This window comes from Chiloscyllium punctatum, chromosome 29 (genome assembly GCF_047496795.1).
Source record: "Chiloscyllium punctatum isolate Juve2018m chromosome 29, sChiPun1.3, whole genome shotgun sequence".
NCBI classification, from domain to species: Eukaryota; Metazoa; Chordata; class Chondrichthyes; order Orectolobiformes; family Hemiscylliidae; genus Chiloscyllium; species Chiloscyllium punctatum.
In genome coordinates this window covers 77,964,306-77,989,008 of record NC_092767.1, presented here as the reverse complement: position 1 = coordinate 77,989,008, position 24,703 = coordinate 77,964,306, and the positions used below count along the sequence as shown (strand labels likewise).

Sequence of the window (24,703 nt, the reverse complement as noted above, 5' to 3'; positions counted from 1 at the left end):
GGGATAAGGGAGTCAGAGAGAGAGTTAGTATTGAGGGATAGGGGAGTGAGAGAGAGAGTTAGTATTGAGGGATAAGGGAGTCAGAGAGAGAGTTAGTATTGAGGGATAGGGGAGTCAGAGAGAGAGTTAGTATTGAGGGATAAGGGAGTCAGAGAGAGAGTTAGAATTGAGGGAGAAAGAGTCAGAGAGAGAGTTAGTATTGAGGGATATGGGAATTAGAGAGAGAGTTAGTATTGAGGGATAGGGGAGTCAGAGGGTGAGTTAGTATTGAGGGATAGGGGAGTCAGAGAGAGAGTTAGAATTGAGGGAGAAAGAGTCAGAGAGAGAGTTAGTATTGAGGGATATGGGAGTCAGAGAGAGAGTTAGAATTGAGGGAGAAAGAGTCAGAGGGAGAGTTAGTATTGAGGGATAGGGGAGTCAGAGAGAGAGTTAGTATTGAGGGATAGGGGAGTCAGAGAGAGAGTTAGTATTGAGGGATAGGGGAGTCAGAGAGAGAGTTAGTATTGAGGGATAGGGGAGTCAGAGAGAGAGTTAGTATTGAGGGATAGGGGAGTCAGAGAGAGAGTTAGTATTGAGGGATAGGGGAGTCAGAGAGAGAGTTAGTATTGAGGGATATGGGAGTCAGAGAGAGAGTTAGTATTGAGGGATAGGGGAGTCAGAGAGAGAGTTAGTATTGAGGGATAGGGGAGTCAGAGAGAGAGTTAGTATTGAGGGATATGGGAGTCAGAGAGAGAGTTAGAATTGAGGGAGAAAGAGTCAGAGGGAGAGTTAGTATTGAGGGATAGGGGAGTCAGAGAGAGAGTTAGTATTGAGGGAGAAAGAGTCAGAGGGAGAGTTAGTATTGAGGGATAAGGGAGTCAGAGAGAGAGTTAGTATTGAGGGATAAGGGAGTCAGAGAGAGAGTTAGTATTGAGGGATAGGGGAGTGAGAGAGAGAGTATTGAGGGATAAGGGAGTCAGAGAGAGAGTTAGTATTGAGGGATAGGGGAGTCAGAGAGAGAGTTAGTGTTGAGGGATAGGGGAGTCAGAGAGAGAGTTAGTATTGAGGGGTAGGGGAGTCAGAGAGAGAGTTAGTATTGAGGGATAGGGGAGTCAGAGAGAGAGTTAGTATTGAGGGATAAGGGAGTCAGAGAGAGAGTTAGTATTGAGGGATAGGGGAGTCAGAGAGAGAGTTAGTATTGAGGGATAGGGGAGTCAGAGAGAGAGTTAGTATTGAGGGAGAAAGAGTCAGACAGAGAGTTAGTATTGAGGGATAGGGGAGTCAGAGGGTGAGTTAGTATTGAGGGATAGGGGAGTCAGACAGAGAGTTAGTATTGAGGGAGAAAGAGTCAGAGAGAGAGTTAGTATTGAGGGATATGGGAGTTAGAGAGAGAGTTAGTATTGAGGGATAGGGGAGTCAGAGAGAGTTAATATTGAGGGATATGGGAGTTAGAGAGAGAGTTAGTATTGAAGGATAAGGGAGTCAGAGAGAGAGTTAGTATTGAGGGATAGGGGAGTCAGAGAGAGAGTTAGAATTGAGGGAGAAAGAGTCAGAGAGAGAGTTAGTATTGAGGGATAAGGGAGTCAGAGAGAGAGTTAGTATTGAGGGATAAGGGAGTCAGAGAGAGAGTTAGTATTGAGGGATAGGGGAGTCAGAGAGAGAGTTAGTATTGAGGGATAAGGGAGTCAGAGGGTGAGTTAGTATTGAGGGGTAGGGGAGTCAGAGGGTGAGTTAGTATTGAGGGATAGGTGAATCAGGGGTTCAGGAGAGCAGGAAAGTGGAGTTGGAACCACAGCTAGCTCAGCCGGGACCTTATTGATGACGGAGTAGTTTCAAGCATAGTAGTTCGTTTTCCCCAGTCTTTTAGGCCTCAGTCAGAGTGATTGGGAATGCTCAGTGATTTAACAAAGCCTGCCAGAAATCTGAAACAAAACTTGACAGTGTTGGACAAACTCAACAGGTCTGGCAGCATATATGCAGAGAGAAAACAGAATTAACTCTTTGAGTCCAGTGACCCTTCCTTGAAACTTGAAATGGTTCAGAAAAGATTTACAAGGATGTTGCCAGGGTTGGAGGATTTGAGCTACAGGGAGAGGCTGAACAGGCTGGAGCTGTTTTCCCTGGAGCGTCGGAGGCTGAGGGGTGACCTTATAGAGGTTTACAAAATTGAGGGGCGTGGATAGGGTAAATAGACAAAGTCTTTTCCCTGGGATGGGGGAGTCCAGAACTAGAGGGCATAGGTTTAGGGTGAGAGGAGAAAGATATAAGAGAGACCTAAGGAGCAACTTTTTCACGCAGAGGGTGGTACGTGTATGGAATGAGCTGCCAGAGGAAGTGGTGGAGGCTGGTACAATTACAACATTTAAAAGGGATTTGGATGGGTATATGAATAGGAAGGGTTTAGAGGGATATGGGCTGGGTGCTGGCAGGTGGGACTAGATTGGGTTGGGATATCTGGGTCAGCATGGATGGGTTAGACCGAAGGGTCTATGTCAATGCTGTACATCTCTACGACTCCATGACCCTTGTTCAGAGTTGGTCAGAGCGAGGAAAAGCTGAAAACTGGAGTGAGCAGATACAGGGAGATGGAGCCCAGAGAGAATGAACAGTCATGAAGTCAAAGGGATGGATGATGGTGGGGAACGTGTGTGGGTTGAAATGGGTTGGCTATGCTAAAACAGGTTATTAATTCACTCATGGGACAAGGGTGTCACTGGCTGGGCTCAGTATTTATTGACCTGTTCCTAATTGCCCCCCTTGAGAAGGTGGGGGTGAGCTGCCTTCTTGACCCGCTGCAGTCCGTGTGCTGTGGGTTGACCCACAATGCCCTTAGGGAGGGAATTCCAGGATTCTGACCCAGTGACACTGAAGGAATGAATATGTACTTCCAAGTCAGGATGGGGAGGGTCTTGGAGGGGAACATGCAGGTGGTGTTGGTCAGGTGGACCTTGCAGAATGGGTTCCCTGATTGGGGCTTTTAATCTGGTCCAGTCAGGGAGCCCTGGCTGATGGAGATAAACAGGAGAGTCAGGGGTTCTGCTCTGTTGAGGAGCCAGCTCTGAGCTAGCTGGGTCAGTGTCACGTACTACGCACAGGGAGACGATTGCCTTATGGTATTGTCACTGGACTGGTAATCCAGAGATCCAGGTAATGTTCTGGGGATGCAGGTTCAAATCCTGCCACAGCAGATCGCGGAATTTGAATTCAATAAAAATCTGGAATTAAGTGTCTCGTGATGACCATGAATTCATTGTTGATTGTTGGAAAAACCCATCTGGGTCGCTAACATTCTTCAGGGAAGGAAACTGCCATCCTTACTTGGTCTGGCCTACATGTGACTCCAGATCCACAGCAATGGGGTTGACTCTTAATCATCCTCTGGGCAATTAGGGATGGGGTAATAAATGCTGATTCTGGATTAGTGGTGCTGGAAGAGCACAGCAGTTCAGGCAGCATCCGAGGAGCAGCAAAATCAACGTTTCAGGCAAAAGCCCTTCTCAGGAATAAAAGATGAATAAATGCTGGCCCAGCCAGTGATGCCCTCATCGTGTGAGTGAATAACAGAAAGGATGACATGGCGACAGGATACCAATCTCTGTGGAGTTATTTCACTCTAAAACCATCAAATTCCATATCGAGTCCTGAAGGCTGCAGGGTCTCTGAGTGAAATGATTTTATTTGATGCAGCTGGATATATGCTGCAGGCAGGTTTATTGTTATTGAGCACGAGTGAAATGTGTGAACAAGCCTCACAATAGCCTCTTGATCTGCACCTCCGGAACATTCTGCAGGAACGGAAGCTTTGCCAAATTCTCTCTATCTCGCTCTGTAGAGACATCTTGGTTGCTGCTTTGAAAGACGCGTCCCAGACCTTTGATGCCCCCTTGCTTCCTGATCCAGACGGATGGAACAAAAAGGACCATCATTTCCCTCATGGAAACCCAATTCCGAATGTTTGGGATAATGCTGTGGGCCACAGAGAGGGAAAGGGATCAGCAGCAGCCTGGAAACCCGAGCTGGTTAGTGACAGAGGAGACTGGGACCCGAGGAGGGATTTACAAGCTGCAGGGCTGGTTCTGAACTAGCAAGGAGTAGGCCATCAGTCCACAGAGGGCCCTCGGAATATCCTGGTTACTGACAGTTACTGAGGCCTTTGTTCAGAATAAGCAGGAACTGATCTCTGACCCTCCTGAGCTGACATGAAACGGAATCTCGAAGTTTATTTGTAAGAACAAATAAATAGATTTCCTCACTCGCTTTGATGTCAATCTTTTGAAGGGGGAAAAAATGTGCTGGGCAAAACTTTTGTTTTCTTGTCGAACACAAGAACAATTAATCCATGATAAAGATTCGCAGGTTAGGGTGGATTGGCTGTGCTAAATTGCCCATAATGTGTAGTTGAGGTGAGTTAGCCACAGGATATGTGAAGTGACAGGGTAATGTGTGTCTCGGTGGGAAGGTTAATGTGGACTTGATGGGCTGAATGGCCTACTTCCACACTATAGGGATTCTGTGAATCAAAGAGAACCGTTCTCTTTTCTTTCTTGTCCGTTGCTGTTGCTTGGACCCAGCTGTAAGGAGCAGCTCCTCAGAACTCCAACATTTTTGTTAATGTGCCAAAAATATAATCTAAGGCATGTTTGGACTTCTCTCCAACAGGGTCTGATTTAATTAAAATAACTCATGACAAACAGGCGAGGGCTTGGCTAACAGTAATGTGGTCTTCACAGAGCTGTACGTTGGGCTCTGAGTGGGCAATTTGGCAGATTGACTCTGGGGGGTATCTTGCTCGCATCTCGCTCAGAACGTCATGGGCTCAGGACCCACTGCAGGAGTACAATATCCAGGCTGGCACTCCAAATGCGGGGCTGAGGGAGTGCACTGTCAGCGGGTCAGTGCTGAGGGAGTGCCACATTGTCGGAGGGTCAATGCTGAGGGAGTGGGCACTGTCGGAGGGTCAGTGCTGAGGGAGTGGGCACTGTCGGAGGGTCAGTGCTGAGGGAGTGCCGCACTGTCGGAGGGTCAGTGCTGAGGGAGCGCCGCATTGTCGGAGGGTCAGTGCTGAGGGAGTGCTGCACTGTCGGAGGGTCAGTGCTGGGGAATGCCGGACTGTCAGAGGGTCAGTGCTGAGGGAGTGCCGCACTGTTGGAGGGTCAGTGCTGAGGGAGTGCCGCACTGTCCGAGAGTCAGTGCTGAGGGAGTGCCGCATTGTCGGAGGGTCAGTGCTGAGGGAGTGCCGCACTGTCCGAGAGTCAGTGCTGAGGGAGTGCTGCACTGTCGGACGGTCAGTGCCGAGGGAGTGCCGCACTGTCGGAGCGTCAGTGCTGAGGGAGTGCCGCACTGTCGGAGGGTCAGTGCTGAAGGATTGCCATACTGTTGGAGGGTCAGTGCTGAGGGAGTGCCGCACTGTCAGAGGGTCAACTGCTGAGGGAGTGCCGCACTGTCGTAGGGTCAGTGCTGAGGGAGTGCGGCACTGTCAGAGGGTCACTTCTGAGGGAGTGCCGCACTGTCGTAGGGTCAGTGCTGAGTGAGTGCCGCACTGTCGGAGGGTCAGTGCTGAGGGAGTGCCGCACTGTCGGAGGGTCAGTGCTGAGGGAGTGCCGCACTGTCGGAGGGTCAGTGCTGAGGGAGTGCCGCACTGTCGGAGGGTCAGTGCTGAGGGAGTGCCGCACTGTCAGAGGGTCAGTGCTGAGGGAGAGCCGCATTGTCGGAGGGTCAGTGCTGAGGGAGCGCCGCACTGTCGGAGGGTCAGTGCTGAGGGAGTGCTGCACTGTCAGAGGGTCAGTGCTGAGGGAGTGCTGCACTGTCAGAGGGTCAGTGCTGAGGGAGCGCCGCACTGTCAGAGGGTCAGTGCTGAGGGAGCGCCGCACTGTCAGAGGGTCAGTGCTGAGGGAGTGGGCACTGTCAGAGGGTCAGTGCTGAGGGAGTGGGCACTGTCAGAGGGTCAGTGCTGAGGGAGCGCCGCACTGTCGGAGGGTCAGTGCTGAGGTAGAATTGCACTGAGTTTGAGCAGAGCCCTGGAGACTGTTTGAGGTCCTGCAGCCAGTCAGGGCTGTGCAGTGAGTGGAATGGTGTTGCATGTTGTGGATTGTTTGGCTGGATGTCAGAAAGGTTCTGTGAGAGTTAAACTATTTAACAGTTATTGTGAATTGTTTTAAAAAGAAATGGGCAGTGGTGGGTGTTTCCCCGTTACACAACTGGGCAACTTGATGAAAGCAGCACTGAAAGCTGTGCACTTGTTCTGGGGGCCTGATTTATAATCTCTCCCAGCCTTTGAGGAAGCTGCTAACGTCAGTGCCTCATGGCCAACATCCTGTAAGCAGTGGTCTATGCCTGTCTGCTCTGATTGATTTGATTTGGATTTCTCAGCTGTCTTGTTAGCCCAGTCAAACTCCTCCTGCAACCTGTTGATGTAACTATCCAGCTTACACTGTGCTATCACGAAACATTGGTTTTATTACAATCCCATAGTCTTTCCATCCACGGAGAGAGACCATTTGTCCCATCTGCTGCAGGCTGCTGTTTCTGGGTCACATGAGTTTCCTCCCAGCCCGTTTATATTTTTTACAAGTTCATGGGACTTTAGCGTCATTGGTTGAGTCAGCATTTGGTGCTCAGCCCTGACTACCCATTGAATGGAGTTTTCCTTGGCTATTTCAGAGGGTAACTAAGTTTCACCCACATCACTGTGGGTCTGGAGTCACATGTTGGTCAGACTGGCTGAGGATGGGAGATTCCCTTCCCTACAGGATAGTTTCTTTATGACAATTGGAAGTGGGGTGTGTTTGCTACTTTAATTGTGGATTTGTATTGAATACAAATTTTACCGTTTGCCACAGCGGGGAAAATCCTCCCAAGACACTTCTCAGAATTGTTATAAGGCAAAAACAAAATCAAGAGGGGTGTAGATGAAGTTAATGGCGGGTATCTTTTCCCCAAGGGTTCGGGATTTCAAAACTTAGAGGTCATATTTTAAAGGTGAGAGCAGAAAAATTTAAAAAGGACGTGCAGGGCAATTTTGGTTTGTTTGTAGAATGAGCTGCCAGAGGAAGTGGTGGATATGGGTACAGTTACAACATTTAAAAGACTTTTAGATAAGTCCATGAAAAGGAAAGGTTTGGAGGGATATGGTAAAAACAATGACTGCAGATGCTGGAAACCAGATTCTGGATTAGTGGTGCTGGAAAAGCACAGCAGTTCAGGCAGCATCCGAAGAGCAGTAAAATCCACGTTTCGGGCAAAAGCCCTTCATTAGGAATAAAGGCAGTGAGCCTGAAGGGTGGAGAGATAAATGAGAGGAGGGTGGGGGTGGGGAGAAAGTAGCATCGAGTACAATGGGTGAGGAGATGAAGGTGATAGGTCAAGGAGGAGAGGGTGGAGTGGATAGGTAGAAACGAAGGTGGCAGGTAGGACAAGTCATAGGGACAGTGCTGAGCTGGAAGTTTGGAACTGGGGTGAGGTGTGGGAAGGGGAAATGAGGAAACTGTTGAAGTCCACATTGATGCCCTGGGGTTGAAGTGTTCCGAGGCGGAAGAAGAGGCGTTCTTCCTCCAGGCGTCTGGTGGTGAGGGAGCAGCGGTGAAGGAGGCCCAGGACTTCCATGTCCTCAGCAGATTGGGAGGGGGAGTTGAAATGTTGGGCCACGGAGCGGTGTGGTTGATTGGTGCGGTTGTCCTGGAGATGTTGGCCAAGTGCAGACAGGTGGCTCTAATTTAGTTTGGGATTATGGATGGCATGGACTGGTTGGACTGAAGGGAGTTTTCCTGTGCTGAATGACTCAATGACCATGATCATGTGAAGAGAAAACAGGACAAGTAACCAAAAAGGATACATGGTTGACCATTTCGGACTGAGATGAGGAAAAATGTCTTCACTCTGAAAGCTGTGAACCTGTGTGGCCAGGTGACAGGGAAAAATGAGGACTACAGGTGCTGGAGATCAGAGTCGAAAAGTGGCGCTGGAAAAGCACAACAGGTCAGGCTGCTCCTCAGATGCTGCCTGATCTGCTGTGGCTTTTCTAGCGCCACACTTTTCAAGGTGATAGGAGACAGGAAAGCCAAGCAACTGAATATATTTAAAAGGCAGATTTCTAGAGGTGAGAGAGACAGGGGATATGGGGAGAGAGTGCGAGTGTGGTATTGAGATAAAGGATCATGTTGAAAGGCACTGCAGATTCAATGGCCTATTCTTGCCCCTATTTTCTCTGGTTATTTTGGACAATGATTTAAATTTTAAGGAATGCCTTAAAGGAAGATAGAGAGGTGGAGAGCAGTAGGAAAGGAATTCGACAATTTAGGATCCAGGGATCGGGAGGCATCCAGGATGTGCTGGTGGAAACTGGGAATGCTGAATGAGATCAAAGAGTATGGAACAACATCTGGTGAATTGGAGATCAGCCACAATTTAACACTGGGGATCCTGTTGTCTGATTGGCTCAATTTAACACGGAGGATCCTGTTGTCTGATTGGCTCAATTTAACACTGAGGATCCTGCTCTCTGGCTCAGTTTAACACTGGGGATCATACTGCCTGGTTGGCTCAATGTAACTTTGGAGGTGCTGCTATCTGATTGGCTTCTGGAGGTCACAATGCTGAATTTCAAGTGGGTGGATCTGATTGGATCATTTAGCCACTGTCTCTGTCACCCTGGCCTCTTGGGTAGTAGGAGCCACTGCTCGGCAGATATTTTGAAGGTCAAAAAAGTGTGGCACTGGAAAAACACAGCAGGTGAGGCAGAATATCAGGAGCAGGAGAGTCAACATTTCTGGCATAAGCCCTTTATCAAGTTTCTACCCGAAATGTTGACTCTCCTGCTCCTCAGATGCTGCCTCACCCACTGTGCTATTCCAGTGCCACACTTTTAGACTGTGATCTCCAGCATGTGCAACCCTGACTTTCTCCTAGATATTATAAGTGATGTTCCTGTCTCCTGCTCCAGGTCCATGCCTATATCATGAGCTACCTGAAGAAGGAAATGCGTGGTGTCCTCAGGAAGGAGAATAAGAAGAAGCAGCTGATCTCCAATTTGCCAGAGATCTTCAGGAACATCCAGTTGGAGCACCACATCTCAGCAGGAGATTTCCCAGACTTTGAAAGGATGCAGGTCAGTCCCATCTCATTCCACTCGGGTGAGGGGCAGGGTGAAAAAAACGATATTTGTGAAAGTAATCTCTCTGTTCCTTTGTGTCTCCTCACATGTCTGGGTTCTGCAGTTAATCAGAAACCCCTTCTCTCATGACAAAGCATCTGTTCTAACTCTAACCCATCAACAGAACTGTTGTCACCAGAAACATTTCACTCCATTGCCCTGCACAGGTCCTTTTCCAGAGTTGTTTTGCTTTTATTTCAGATTCCCAGAACCTGCAGGATTTTGTTCTGGGAATAATGATCCCATTCTAACTGCCGATGGAATTCTGTGGTAATATTTTAGTCGTGGGCAGCTCCTTCATCGAATTCCTTGCCCAGGTCAACCAGCCATCTTTGTCAAAAAATGTGTTCTCAGCACATGGCCATTCCTGGCTGGGCCAGCATTAATTGCCTATCCCTAGTTGCCCTGCAGAAGGTGATAGTGAGCTGCTTTCTTGAATCAGTGTCGTCCTCGGGTTTAGGTGTACCCGTGATAGTAGAGTAACTTTTATTTGTCATTTCTACCATATACAACTGATACAGTAAAAAAACGAGACAGCGTTCCTCCAGGACTGAGGGTGCTACATGGACAGCACAAACTACACAATCATACACGGCATAAAGTGCAAAACCCGCAAGTTACAGTGTAACAGGAGAATGATAATTCTTCTGCAATTCAAAGTCATGCAGAGAGTTTCAGATGGGAAAGGGTCTGATCATACAGTGTTAAGGAGCCTGATGGCTTTGTGGAAGAAACTGTTGGAGAGTCTGGCCGTGAGAGACTGAGGGCTTAGCTATCTTCTGCCAGATGGTAGGAGGGAGAAGAGTTTGAGTGAGGGGTGTCTGGGGTCTCCCACAATGCTCTTGGTCTTTCGGATGCAGCGTGTGGTGTAAATGCCTGTAATGGAGGGGAGAGAGCTGTTAGTTCCAGGATTTTGACCCAATGACAGTGAAGAAACATAAGGAATGAAAGCAGAGCAGTCCATTTGGCCCTCCAAGCCTGCTCCATATTCAAAATGATCAAAAGTCATAACCCACCTCAGGCCCCTGTTCCCACTTTCTCCACATATCCTTTGATCCCTTAAACCCTAAGATCCCTGTGTAAAGATGAGGTGTGAAGGTTCAGTTGGGGCGATTGAGAGTTATAAGGTAGCCAGGAAGGATCTAAAGAGAGAGCTAAGAGCAGCAAGAAGGGGACATGAAAAGTCCTTGGTTGATAGGATTAGGGAAAACCCAAAGGCTTTCTATAGGTATGTCAGGAATAAAAGAATGACTAGGGTAGGAATAGGTCCAGTCAAGGATAGTAGTGGGAAGTTGCGTGTGGAGGCTGAAGAGATTGGGGAGACACTGAATGAATACTTTTCATCAGTATTCACTCAGGAACAGGACATTGTTGCCGATGTCAATACTGAGTCACAATTAATTAGAATGGACGACTTTGAGGTATGTAGGGAAGAGGTGTTGGAAATTCTGGAAAGGGTGAAAATCAATAAGTCCCCTGGGCCTGATGGCATTTATCCTAGGATTCTCTGGGAAGCAAGGGAGGAGATTGCAGAGCCATTGGCCTTGATTTTTATGTCCTCGTTGTCTACAGGAATAGTGCCAGAAGACTGGAGGATAGCAAATGTGGTTCCCTGGCTCAAGAAGGGGGATAACCCTAGTAACTATAGGCCAGTGAGTCTCACTTCTGTTGTGGGCAAAGTCTTAGAGAGAATTGTAAGGGATAGGATTTATGAACATCTGGATAGGAATAATGTGATCAAGGATAGTCAGCATGGTTTTGTGAAGAGCAGGTCGTGCCTCACAAACCTTATTGAATTCTTTGAGAAGATGACTAAGGAGGTGGATGAGGGTAAAGTGGTAGATGTGGTGTATATGGATTTTAGTAAGGCATTTGATAAGGTTCCCCATGGTAGGCTACTGCAAAAAATACGGAGGTATGGCATTGAGTTGGCCCATATCTCTCCAAACCTTTCCTATTCACGTCCTTAGTTGAAAAATGTGATGCTGGAAAAACATAGCAGGCCAGGCAGCATCCGAGGAGCAGGAGAATCGATGTTTCGGGCATAAGCCCTTCATTCCTAAAGAAGGGCTTATGCCTGAAACATTGATCCTCCTGCTCCTCGGATGCAGCCTGGCCTGCTATGTTTTTCCAGCATCACATTTTTCAACTCTGGTTTTCAGCATCTGTAGTCCTCACTTTTCTCTATTCATGTCCTTATCCAAACATCTTTTAAACACTGTAACTGCACCCACAGCCACCTCTTCCTCTGGCAGTCCGTTCCACACATGAACCACTCTGTGTAAAATAAAAAAATTACCCTTCAAGTTGTTTTTAAATTTTTCTCCTCTCACCTTAACAGTATATCCCCTAGTCTTGAAATCCCCCACCCTAGGGAAAAGACAACTGTTATTCACCTCATGAATACCCCTGATGATTTTATAAACCTCTACAAGGTCATCCCTCGGTCTCTTAAGTTCCAGTGAAAAAAATCCCAGCTTATCCAGCCTGTCCCCGGGAACATCCTGGTAAATCTCTTATCAATCATGATCATTCATTGCCTCTTTATTCCTAATCTTTGTCTCGTGTTTGCCACACAGTTCTCTATCCACCGCTGTACAATAGGCCCAATCTCAAATGGGATACAGTTACAGTTCTTTACACTGAAAGAGCCCAGAGGAACTGGGAACAGGATACTGAGCTTGATGATCATACACGATCATACTGCATGGTGGAGTGAGCTTTGGTTTTAGCAATGTTCAAGACAAACAAGATGTGAATGTGGATTTCTGAGCAGATAAGGTGGCTCAGAATGACGTTAGGAGGATGTAACTCTGCCGGTGTTGTGGTGGGGTGATGTTGGCTCGGGGTGGGGCTGGGCTGAATGTGTCAGACTCACACTAATCCAAATGAATGTGTCATTTCTACAGGAGCAGCTCCGGGTCCATGATTTCTCAAAGTTCCCTTCTCTCAAGCCCAAGATGATGGATGAGCTGGATCATATGCTCACCTACGATGTCGCTAAGCTAATGCCTTTGGTGAGACAGGAGGAGTTGGAGATGCCGGAACAGTTGGTCCATGGTGGTGCGTTTGACGGGACCTCCAATGGGCCATTTGTTGAAGGCATTGCAGATGGAACCTGTGAGGGAGCGGACGACGGTGATGAATGGGTTGTCACGAAGGATAAGCCAAAGTATGACGAAATTTTCTACAATCTGTCACCGATGGATGGCAAGATCAATGGGATGAAGGCCAAGAATTGGATGATCACGACCAAGCTGCCCAACTCCGTCCTCGGGAGGATCTGGAAACTTTCCGATGTCGATCAGGATGGAATGCTGGATGATGAAGAATTTGCCTTGGCTAATCATCTCATTGAGGTTAAGCTGGATGGTCATGGGCTTCCCACCGAGTTACCTGGTTACCTTGTCCCTCCATCAAAGAGGCGGCAGGTGGGATCCGCTGAGTAACAGGCAAGGAAGAAAGGCAGTTCTTCCTTGGGGCCAACGGATTCAGTTAGGAGTTTGACAATTCCATTGATTGCAGCAGACTATGTTCTGGAGACAGGAGGGACTGTTGGGCTGAATGGAAATGGAGGGTGGGGAGGGTTGGATTGTGTAAAGGAGATTCCTTAGCTACTGTTAAACCAAACCAATAAGGAAAGTTATTTCATTTGGCTGATCAGTGAATTTGCCCTCTTTTGAATTATTCAAGAGTAGTGCTAATCCCAACTGTCTCCAGGGTCATAGACTCAAACATTGTCTTTTGTAAAGTTGGACTCTGTTGCTTAAAAGCCTTTATCAACTGGGTTATAATATATTATGGTTCAAACCCAGTATTTCAGGGACTGAAACTGTCCTTTCTTCACAAAATAACTGTCACTCGCACATTGTTCTGGCTGCTTCTCATAAAAGTTATTGCATCTAGCTTCTGTAGTATTTTCACAAAATGTCTGACACCAAAGAAATCTGTCTTGCTGGTCCAATTGCCTCAGAAATCTCAGTAATTATTCAGAAAGCACTTTAACGCCTATTTTACTGTGCACACCAGGTCTGTGATGCCTCACAGCTATCCTCAGCAAAGAACGATAGCAGACTAAATGTATTCACCCATCACCATATCGAGTAGGCTCCAGGTAATTTAGCTCCCCAACCCAATCCAAACAAGAATCACTCTCGCTCATTGTCCCTGTGGCTAGAGCGTCATTCCAGGACCGTGATTTGGTCTGAAGATCAAAATTAGTTATTTAACAACTTGTCCATTCCTCTCACTTGAATACTTGAGTGCGCTCACCCCTGTCCAAAGCTCAGGAACATGACCTCTCCGGCCTGGAATAATCACAGCCCCCTATCACTAAGAAACACACATCCGCCAACTTGGAACGTCTCCCTGAAATGGAAGATGCAGGCCATGTTGATGTTTATAAAGTGTTATGGAAATATTATTGTTTAAAACTGCTTATACACATTTGTATCGATATTCTGAGTTAACATTGGCTCTGGTGCTCCGGATACAGGGTTCACCTTACATGTCAGTGTGTAGTAACTCCTGTTGCACTTCCAACCTCTTATCCCTGAACTACCAAAGAACAAATTCAATAAACCTGCTGCTCACACAGTTTGGTAGAAGTGGCATTTGCAGCTTATGCTCTAATGAACTAACAACCCAGCTCTATCTGCTCACCGTGTATTTCACTTGTATTGTGTTTGCTGTTGACTGACATTCCCTCACCTCCATTAATTTTAACAATTAATAAACAAAGCTAATTCAAAGAAAACAGATCAAGTCAGAGAGCAGTACAGGTCAACCCAGGCCTGTAACAGAGCAGAGAATTGAGAATTAATCACTCTGTCAGGCCCCATTAAACACATAAGGGAGGAAGCGAGCTTCTTCAGGGAAGGCACCCTTGCAAGACAATTCACAGTAGGTTAAAATCTTCTAGGAGAAAGTGAGGACTGCAGATGCTGGAGATCAGAGCTGAAAATGAAGAAGGGCTCATGCCTGAAACGTTGATTCTCCTGCTCCTTGGATGCTGTGCTTTTCCAGCAACACATTTTTCAGCGGTGATCTCCAGCATCTGCTGTCCTCACACTCTCCCATTAAACACACCCCTTGTTTGGCTGATTCCATCAGGGATACTGCTTCTCAAATCCCTTTTCAGACCCCCTCACTCCAGAAATGGATTTATTTGGCCAAACCTTCAAAACTGTTCACCTGATGGCATCAAAGTATGATCAGATATCCGAACCTAATTTAGTCCCATTTGGCCCATATCCCTCCAAACCCTTCCTATTCATATACCCATCCAGGTGCCTCTTAAATGTTGTCATTGTATCAGCCTCCTCCACTTCCTCTAGCAGCTCATTCCACACACCCACCACCCTCTGTGTGAAAACGTTGTCCCTCAGCTCCCTTTTAAATCTCCCCCCCCCCCCCCCCCCCACCCTGACATTTATGCCCTCTAATCCTGGACTCGCCCACTCTGAGGAAAAGACGTATAATGACCACATTGACTGAAGACAATTAAGGTGAAGACCGAGATACTCACAGATTTTGGTTTTGGAGTTGCCTGGAGGAGGTAGATGCAAAGCCCTTAATTTTATTTGCTAGGTTGTGTATACAAGGGGCCAATCTGTTTGTGTGTGTGTGTGTGCGTGTGTCTGGGGAGTGGGGGGGGGTCTGGGTTCCTGTGTGACCATGCAGCGTAGAGGGGACATTGGTGAAAAGCTTTTAAAGGTATATTATTAATTGTTTGCACTGAGAAGAGAAAAAATAATTGTTTTTCTGACTCATTGCAGGCTCATTCAGGATGGAATATTGTCTTGGGAATGTTAATCCTTTCAAGTTCTCTAAAGGAATACTGACTCTTTGGAATGTTGTTCTCTGACTTGTTTTTTTATCACAATAAATAGCGTTAAAAGAGTATTTTTAAAAACTCTTTTTGTTTTGAGATTAATCTTCAGTTACTGGAGGCTCAGGTATTCTGAATATGTTCATCAGCTTATGTAGAGTTAGAGTCACACAGCTTGGAAACAGACCCTTCGGCCCAACCAGTCCATGCTGACCACGTTCCTAAACTAAACTCGTTCCCACCTACCTGCTCCTGGCCCATATCCCTCCAAACCCTTCCTATTCATGTACTTATCCAAATGTCTTTTTAACATTGTAACTGTACCCACATCCACCACATCCTTTGGCAGTTCATTCCACACACATAGAACATTCCAGCGCAGTACAGGCCATTCGGCCCTCGATGTTGCGCCAACCTGTGGAACCAATCTGAAGCCCATCTAACCTACACTATTCCATTCTTGTCCATATCCAATGACCATTTAAATGCTCTTAAAGTTGGCGAGTCTACTACTGTTGCAGGCAGGGTATTCCATGCTCCTACTACTCTGAGTAAAGCAACTACCTCTGACATCTGTCCTATATCTATCACCCCTCAGTTTAAAGCTATGTCCTCTCGTGCTAGCCATCACCATCTGAGGAAAAAGGCTCTCCCTGTCCACCCTATCTAACCCTCCGATTATCTTGTATGTCTTAATTAAGTCACCTCTCAACCTTCTTCTAACAGTCTCAAGTCTTTCAGCCTTTCCTCATAAGACCTTCCCTCCATATGAGCTAACATCCTAATAAATCTCTTCTGAACTCTTTCCAAAGCTTCTGCATTTTTCCTAGAATGTGGTGACCAGAACCGCACACAATACTCCAACTGCAGCCGCACCAGAGTTTTGTACACCTGCATCATGACCTTTGAACTCTGAAACTCTATCCCTGTACTAATAAAAGCTAACCTACCATATGACTTCTAAACAACCCTATCAATCTGCATGGCAACTTTCAGGGATCTATGTACATGGACACCAAGATCTCTCTGCTCGTCTACAATACCAAGAATCTTACCGTTAGCCTAGTACTCTGTATTCCTCTTACTCCTTCCAAAGTAAATCACCTCACACTTTTCCATATTAAACTCTATTTGCCATCTCTCAGCTTATCTATGTCCCATGAAAATCACTGTGTAAAAAAGGTTGCCCTTGTCCTTTTCAAAACTTTCAACTCCCCAAGTTTAGGGAAAAGGCTCTCGTCATTCACTTTATCGATACCCTTCATGATTTAAAAACCTCCATAGGTCATCCTTCAACCTCCTACACTCCAGTGAACAAAGTCTGAGCCTATCCAACCTCTCCTTATAACTCAAACCCTCCATTCCTGGCAACATCTTGGTAAATCTTTTCTGAACCCTCCCCCTGGGCTATACAGATCAGAGCAGGCCATTTGGCCCAATCAGTCCATACCAATGCTTATGCTCTTGTCCAACTTCCATCTATCTAAAACGATCATAACCCTCTTTCCCTTCTCCCTCATTCGTTTGTCCAGCTTAAATGCATCTGTATTATTTACTTCAACCATCCCGGTGACTGTAAATGGTGTAGTAATCAACATTACACCTTCCATTGAAAGGTGCGTGTCAGAGGGGGTGAGGAGATCAATTCTTTCTTTGATTCCAAGTGTGGTTTGAAGTAATTCTAATTAACTCTTGCAGGAAGATTATCTATGCAGTCTGTTATGAGTTAAAAGTTTAGACTTACCATATATAAATGTTTATTAAATATATCCTCAACAATATCATGGTTTATGTTTCACTCACTGTAGACAGACACACTGTAGCTATCACTGCTTTGTGTGGTTATACTCCCTACTTTCCCTGTCTGATCTGTGTCTCGTCTCATTACAACGAATGAGTTCTCGTGTATAATTGATTCCTAATTAAAGCACACACAGTAAATCAGCCACTCCTGTCTTACAATCATTTGCTTGTTCTTGTCTGAAAGATTTGCCTTTTGTCTTGTCTGTTTCTCTCCTGAAGCTGCTGAGCTGCAATGTCCTGAGTGTTGGTAGTATCACGCCCAAATGTGAGCTTTTAAAACAATCAGGGATATTCGACTGTGACGGCATCCCAACTTCCACTGCAGGAACATTGGTAAACTTCTGCTTTGCATTTATCTCTCCCCCCACCTCCTCCCATTTATCTCACCCTCACCTCCATTCCCCCTCCCCCTCCCATTTATCTCTCACCCTCACCTACCTTCCCCCTCCCCCTCCCAATTATCTCACCCTCACCTCCCTTCCCCCTCCCCCTCCCATTTATCTCACCCTCACCTACCTTCCCCCTCCCCCTCCCATTTATCTCTCACCCTCACCTACCTTCCCCCTCCCCCTCCCATTTATCTCTCCCCCCCTCCCACTCTCATTTATCTCACGCCCCCCCGTCCCTCCCCCCCCCCATTTATCTCTCAGCCCCTGGCCCTTATTCCTGATGAAGGGCTTTTTCCCAAAACGCTGACTCTCCTGCCCCTCAGATGCTGCCTGACCTGCTGTGCTTTTCCAGCACCACTCTCCTCCTTAACCGTGGGATATTGGAGGATGAACGATATCTGAAATGAGAGGCTGAGTGTGGGGGAGCTTGCGGATTAGAGCCTACATTTGCTGGATCTGTCCATCCCATGTTTTGTTGGGGGTGTGATCGTTTGGAAGAAACATTAAACTGGCTCTTGAGTGGACATTTCCGTGGCACTATTTCCAGAGGATCAACTGTCATTGCTCGGTGCAGTGGGAGCAATTTTCAATCCATCGAACAACAGCGCTAAGACTTATCTGGCTACAGTTCCGATGCTTACACATCCCTGAATGTAAACAGCCCACTGCACATTCAGCCCCTGAGCCCTATGTTCCGATGTAGCAGTCTATCAGTAACACACTCACTGTGGAGTCAGGCTCTGTGTTCAAAACCCACTCTGGACACCCAACCATTAAAAAAAATCCAAGCTGAGTGTCTCAGCTCAGCCCCGAGGGGGTGCTACACTGCCAGAGGTGCCATTGACTTATAGAGATGTACAGCATGGAATAGAACATAGAACAGTACAGCACAGAACAGGCCCTTCAGCCCACAATGTTGTGCCGACCACTGATCCTCATGTATGAACCCTCAAATTTCTGTGACCATATGCATGTCCAGCAGTCTCTTAAATGTCCCCAATGACCTTGCCTCCACAACTGCTGATGGCAACGCATTCCATGCTCTCACAACTCTCTGTGTAAAGAACCCACCTCTGACATCCCCTCTATACTTTCCTCCAACCAACTTAAAACTATGACCCCTCGTGTTAGTCATTTCTGCCCTGGGAAATAGTCTCTGGCTATCGACTCTATCTATGCCTCTCATTACCTTGTATACCTCAATTAGGTCCCCTCTCCTCCTTTTCTCCAATGAAAAAAGTCCGAGCTCAGTCAACCTCTCCTTATAAGATAAGCCCTCCAGTCCAGGCAGCATCCTGGTAAACCTCCTCTGAACCCTCTCCAAAGCATCCACATCTTTCTTATATTAGGGCGACCAGAACTGGACACAGTATTCCAAGCGCGGTCTAACCAAAGTTTTATAGAGCTGCAACAAGAAGTCACGGCTCTTAAACTCAATCCCCTGTTAATGAAAGCCAAAACACCATATTATTCTTAACAACCCTGTCCACTTGGGTGGCCATTTTAAGGGATCTATGTACCTGCACCCCAAGATCCCTCTGTTCCTCCACACTACCAAGAATCCTATTCTTAATCCTGTACTCAGCTTTCAAATTTGACCTTCCAAAATGTATCACCTCGCATTTATCCAGGTTGAACTCCATCTGCCACCTCTCAGCCCATCTCTGCATCCTGTCAATGTCCCGCTGCAGCCTACAACAGCCCTCTATACTGTCAACAACACCTCCAACCTTTGTGTCGTCTGCAAACTTGCTGACCCATCCTTCAATGCCCTCATCCAAGTCATTAATAAAAATTACAAACAGTAGAGGCCCAAGGACAGAACCCTGTGGAACACCACTCACCACTGACTTCCAGGCAGAATATTTTCCTTCTACTATCACTCGCTGTCTTCTGTCGACCAGCCAATTCTGTATCCAGACAGCTATGTTCCCCTGAATCCCATTCCTCCTGACCTTCTGAATGAGCCTACCATGGGGAACCTTATCAAAAACCTTGCTGAAGTCCATATACACCACATCCACAGCTCAACCCTCATCAACTTTTCTAGTCACATCCTCAAAGAACTCGATAAGATTTCTGAGGCATGACCTGCCCCTCACAAAGCCGTGCTGACTGCATTTAATCAAGCCATGCTCTTCCAGATGGTCATAAATCCTATCCCTCAGAATCCTTTCTAACACCTTGTAGATGACAGACGTGGGACTTACTGGTCTGTAATTGCCGGGGATTTCCCTATTTCCTTTCTTGAAGAGAGGAATTACATTTGCCTCTCTCCAGTCCTCAGGTACGACTCCGGTGGAGAGCGAGGATGCAAAGATCTTCACAAGCGGTGAAGCAATCACATTTCTCGCTTCCCAAAGCAGCCGAGGACAAATCTGGTCTGGCCCTGGCGACTTGTCAATCTTAATGTTTGACAAAATTTTCTGCACATCAGCTTCCTCAATCTCTATCCGTTCCAGCATGCACACCTGCTCTTCAAAGGTTTCATTCACGACAAAGTTCATTTCTTTCGTAAAGACAGAAGCAAAAACTCATTTAGGGCTTCCCCTATCTCCTCAGACTCCACACACAAGTTCCCTATGCTATCGCTGATCGGGCCTACTCTTTCTTTGACCATTCTCTTATTCCTCGCATAAGTGTAAAATGCCTTTGTGTTCTCCCTAATCCGTTCTGTCAAGCCTTTCTCATGCCCCCTCCTGGCTCTCCTCAGACCATTTTTAAGCTCCTTCCTCGCCTGCCTGTAATCCTGTAGAGCTGAGCAAGACCCTAGCTTCCTCCACCTTATGTAAGCTACCTTCTTCCTTTTGATGAGAAGCTCCACCGCTGTCGTCATCCAAGGTTCCTTTATCCAACCCCTTCTTGCCTGTCTCAGAGGGACATATTTATTCATCACTTGCAACAACTGTTCCTTAAACAGTCTCCACATGTCTATAGTGCCTTTGCCATGGAATAATTACTCCCAATCCATGATTCCTAACTCATGTCTAATCGCATCATAGTTTCCTCTTCCCCAATTAAATATCTTCCCATTTTGCCTAATCCTCTCCTTCTCCATAGCTGTGTAGAATGTGAGGCAGTTGTGGTCACTATCACCAAAATGCTCTCCCACCACAAGATCTGATACCTGTCCCGGCTCATTGCCGAGCACCAAGTCTAGAATGGCCTCTCCCCTCGTCGGCCTGTCAACATACTGAGTTAGGAAACCCTCCTGAACACACCTTACAAAAACAGCTCCATTCAAATCTTCTGCACGAAGGAGGTTCCAATCAATATTGGGAAAGTTAAAGTCACCCATTACAACAACCCTACTACGTCCACACTTTTCCAAAATCTGCCGACCTATCCTTTCTTCCATCTCCCTGCTGCTATTGGGGGGCCTGTAGGGCCCTAATGAGGTGACTGCTCCCTTGTTGCTCCTAATTTCCACCCATACTGACTCAGTAGGCAGACCCTCCTCGACAATGGTAACTATGATACCCTCTCTGATTAGCAGTGCTACACCCCCTCCTCTTTTTCCCCCTTCCCTGTTCTTTTTAAATGCTCTAAACCCTGGAACATCCAGTAACCATTCCTGCCCCTGAGAAACCCATGTCTCTGTTATGGCCACAACATCATAGCACCAGGTACTGATCCATGCTCTAAGCTCATCACTTTTATTCCTGATACTCCTTGCATTAAAGCAAACACACTTTAACCGATCCCTTGGTTCCTTGCCAGGAAACTCCTTCCCACGAGCTGGTCTACCTCTTGCTATTGCCTCATCTGTATCAACTCTCACCTCCGGTATACAGCTCAGGTTCCCACCCCCTGCCATACTAGTTTAAACCCTCTTGAACTACTCGAGCAAACCTTCCACCCAGGACATTGGTCCCCTTCCAGTTCTGGTGCAACCTGTCCTTCATGTACAGGTCCCACCTTCCCCAGAAGGCAACTCAATTATCTACATATCTGAAGCCCTCCCTCCTACATCAGCTGCGCAGCCACGTAATAAGCTGCGCCCTCTCCCTGTTCCTTGCCTCGCTATCTCGTGGCACCGGTAGTAAACTAGAGAACACTACTGAGTTCGTCCTGCTTTGCAGCTTCCATCCTAACTCCCTGAAATCACTTTTTATATCTTCGATCCTTTTCCTGGCTATATCATTAGTGCCAATATGTAACAAGATTTCTGGCTGAACAAGAATCTTTTGGATGAGACATTAACTCTCAGGGGAATGCAAAAGAATCCTAGAGCCAGTATTCACAGTGGAGAAGGGAGCATGAGGACAATATTAGTCACTCAACATTACTTAAATAAGATGACCTGGTCAGCTATCACTTTGGTATTTGTCAGAAATCACATGACAGGTTGGACCATAACCTGGGGTGGTGTGATTTCTGGCTTTGTCCACCCCAGTCCAACACTGGCACTGTCACATCATTGCTAATTGTGGGAGCTTGCTGTGCACAAATTCACTGCTGCATCCCCAACAAATGACTGCACTTCAGCCTATGTAATACACAGCAGATAAAGTGCTCTGGGACATGGAGATAGTGTAAAGTGCAAGGAAAGTAAGGTTTTGATTCGATTAGATTCCCTACAGTGTGAAAACAAGCCACTTGGCCCAACAAGTCCACATCGACCCTCCGAAGAGTAACCCACCCAGACCCACCTCCCTCTGACTAATGCACGGAACACTATGGGCAATGTAGCATGGCCAATCCACCCTAACCTGCACATCTTTGGATTATGGGAAGAAACCGGAGTACCCAGAGAAAACCCACGGTGACACAGGGAGAATGTGCAAACTCCACACAGACAGTCACCCGAGGCGGGAATTGAACCTGGGTCCCTGGCGCTGTGAGGCAGCAGTGCTAACCACTGAGCCACCATGCCACCCCATCTAGATTTTCTCGTGAATCTTTATTAACGTCAATTCAAAGGATTGGCTGGGGTGGCCTTTGTTGGGCTTTCAGTTCAGAAGCAGGCAGCTGTAGATTCTATCAGAGAGTGAGTAAGTTAATGTGTCCGTCTAGCTTCCTGCTATTATCCCTCACATTCCTTTCTAATCACAACATGTGCTTCATTCCAGTGATAAGGGTTCTGCTTATAAAGGGGCGTTCTCATTACAGACAGGAGCTGTGTTGGAACAGGTCCCAGCAGAAACTGCTTGAACAACACATTCTACAGACTCTGGGATATCAACTGTTCATTTCCCAGTTTGGGAAAGACACTAATCGCCTTAACTTTAAATACTCCAGAGGTTAGAACTATCTCATTCATAAGAGTACATTTATCACATCATTTGGGAACACTGCAACAGGGGAAGCCTTTCTACCTGTGGGGTCAGTTCTGTCACTCAATTAAACCATGGTTGAACTGCATGTTAACTTCACCTTCCAACTGGATTACATCATCCTTTTCAAACAATTTATTTTTAACGTCTTAATCTTGACACTTTCAGTTGACCTGTCTCGACAGCTTTTTTTCAAAGAGGTGGAGAGAGTTGCAGATTTCTACTCCTCTGTGTAGGGAAGTTCTTCCTGACGTCAACACTGATCAGTCAGCATTGAACTTTCAGGATTTCTAAAGTCCCTAACGACAGACATGAACAATACCTCTCCGTCACTGTCATCGTTCTGGAGTTTAACACCAGGCTGAGGACAAGCATCAAGTGAAGAAAGGACTATCCGACAAGGAGGAAGCTGGAGGACTGATCTTGAAGCAGACTTCTTTCATGAATTACTGTTGCTGAGCTTGTTAACAGCAAAAATTCAGTTTCTTTGCAATTACCACATTCCTCAGGCAACAGCAACATTCAGACATAAGAATGGATACCCCTATAAGGGTGACACAGTGGCACAGTGGTTAGCACTACTGCCTCACAGCACCAGGGACCCAGGTTCGATTCCAGCCTCTGCTGGCTGACTGGAGTTTGCACATTCTCCCTGTGTCTGCGTGGGTTTCCTCCGGTTTCCTCCCACAGTCCAAAGATGTGCTGGCCAGGTGAATTGGCCATGCTAAATTGCCCACAGTGTTATATGTGACATTCAGGGGAAATGTGTCTGGGTGGCTTACTCTTCGGAGGGTCGGTGTGGACTGGTTGGGCTGAAGGGCCTGTTTCCACACTGTAGGGAATCTAATCTAATCATAACTGGGCTGTAGTTCCCTCAGTGCTGGACTCACCTTACTGACTATGAGTATGAAACATGAATGGTAGAGGTTATATAATCCCGACAGTGTGACAGCAGGTTACTAAGCCCACACTGACCCTCTAAAGGGCATCCCAAATAGACTCACCACCAACACCATCCCCCTCCCTCCCATCCTTGTAATCCTGCATCTCCCACCGCTAAACCGCCTAGCCTGCGCATCCCTGGACACTATCGGGCAATTTCCTATAGTCAATCCGCCCTAAATTGCACATCTTTGGACTGTGGGAGGAAACCCACATGGGGAGAATGTGCAAACTCCACCCGAGGCTGGAATTGAACCCGAGTCCCTAGGACAGTAGTGCTAACCACTGAGTCACCATGTCACTCAAATAATCATATGAACCCTGCTCCATTGACAGGTCAGTTGGTCAAATGGTAACCTAATCATTAGGAAATCATTAGGCCATTCCTTAAGTGTTTTCTAAAGAGACGTGTCTGTGTTTAAATTAAGTGTGGTAACTCAACACTGCTCCAGAGTAAATTCAACGGACTGGGGAAGGTAGGAATTAAAAACCTACAGATCAGTTTTGATTTTAACACAGGGTGAGATCAGGAATGGGAACAGTGGTTAATGAGGAGGGAGGCACTACAGAAACGCTTAAGGAATTAATTACATAAAAAGGGGGGAAAAAATTAGATATACAAACCACAAATGAGAGGAAGGGGTTAAGAGTTGAAAGAAAAAGCACCAAGTGCCAGTTATTCAGTGTTTCCTTAAATATTTTTGTTCTAACTCCCAGAATTTGGACACAACAAGATAAAGAATGGCTTTATCCACTCCTTCCCATTGCACACATTTTCCTAATAATGTTCCTGAGATTGGGACTGACAGGAGTTTGGAGCAGACAAACGGATGATCTGACTCATGGACTGACTCACCGTGGCTAAAATGCAGCAATGTGCTGTGCCAGGATCCATAATTCCCCAGCTGCAGCTGGACAGAGTTCCAACGCTGGCCAGGCCACTGGGGCCCTGCTCCCTGTTCTAATCACAAACAGTCAGTTGGTGTAGACGTTGCAGCAATAACGTGCCTCATTCTCTGGGTCAGATTACAACGATTGCAGCCCTCCATCGACCGCTCAAACCAATCAGTCGATGATACTGGGGAAGGCTCATCTGTGCCAATCCATTCACCGGACAGCACGAAGAAATGGGACTCAGAGACACAGCCACTATTCCATAAGGTGACTTTCTGCTGGACAGGAGAAACAATCAGATATACTCTACACCCCTCTTCGAAATACGGCGATATACCCCACACCCCTCACTGTAAAATTCTGACATACTCAACACCCCTCACGTAATGTTCTGATATACTGCACACCTCCCCACTGTCACACTAACATATCCCACACTCCT

General features: G+C 46.7%; 1 protein-coding gene and 1 long non-coding RNA gene across 2 annotated transcripts in view; one reads left to right on the top strand and one right to left on the bottom strand.

The window, feature by feature from the left end:
• LOC140454638 (EH domain-containing protein 2-like) overlaps nt 1-16,905 on the top strand; it is a 62,885-nt gene extending 45,980 nt beyond the window's left edge. The window contains exons 4-5 of the mRNA XM_072549545.1: nt 8,918-9,082; nt 12,037-16,905. Coding sequence (XP_072405646.1) covers nt 8,918-9,082; nt 12,037-12,576 — 705 coding nt within the window. The 3' untranslated portion in view covers nt 12,577-16,905. The remainder of the gene's footprint in view (nt 1-8,917; nt 9,083-12,036) is intronic.
• On the bottom strand, nt 9,597-24,593 carry LOC140454639 (uncharacterized). The gene is made up of 2 exons (XR_011952731.1): nt 24,224-24,593; nt 9,597-10,003 (listed from the first exon to the last, which is right to left on the bottom strand). It is a non-coding gene; the product is annotated as an uncharacterized lncRNA (long non-coding RNA).
• Nucleotides 24,594-24,703: the final 110 nt, after the last annotated feature.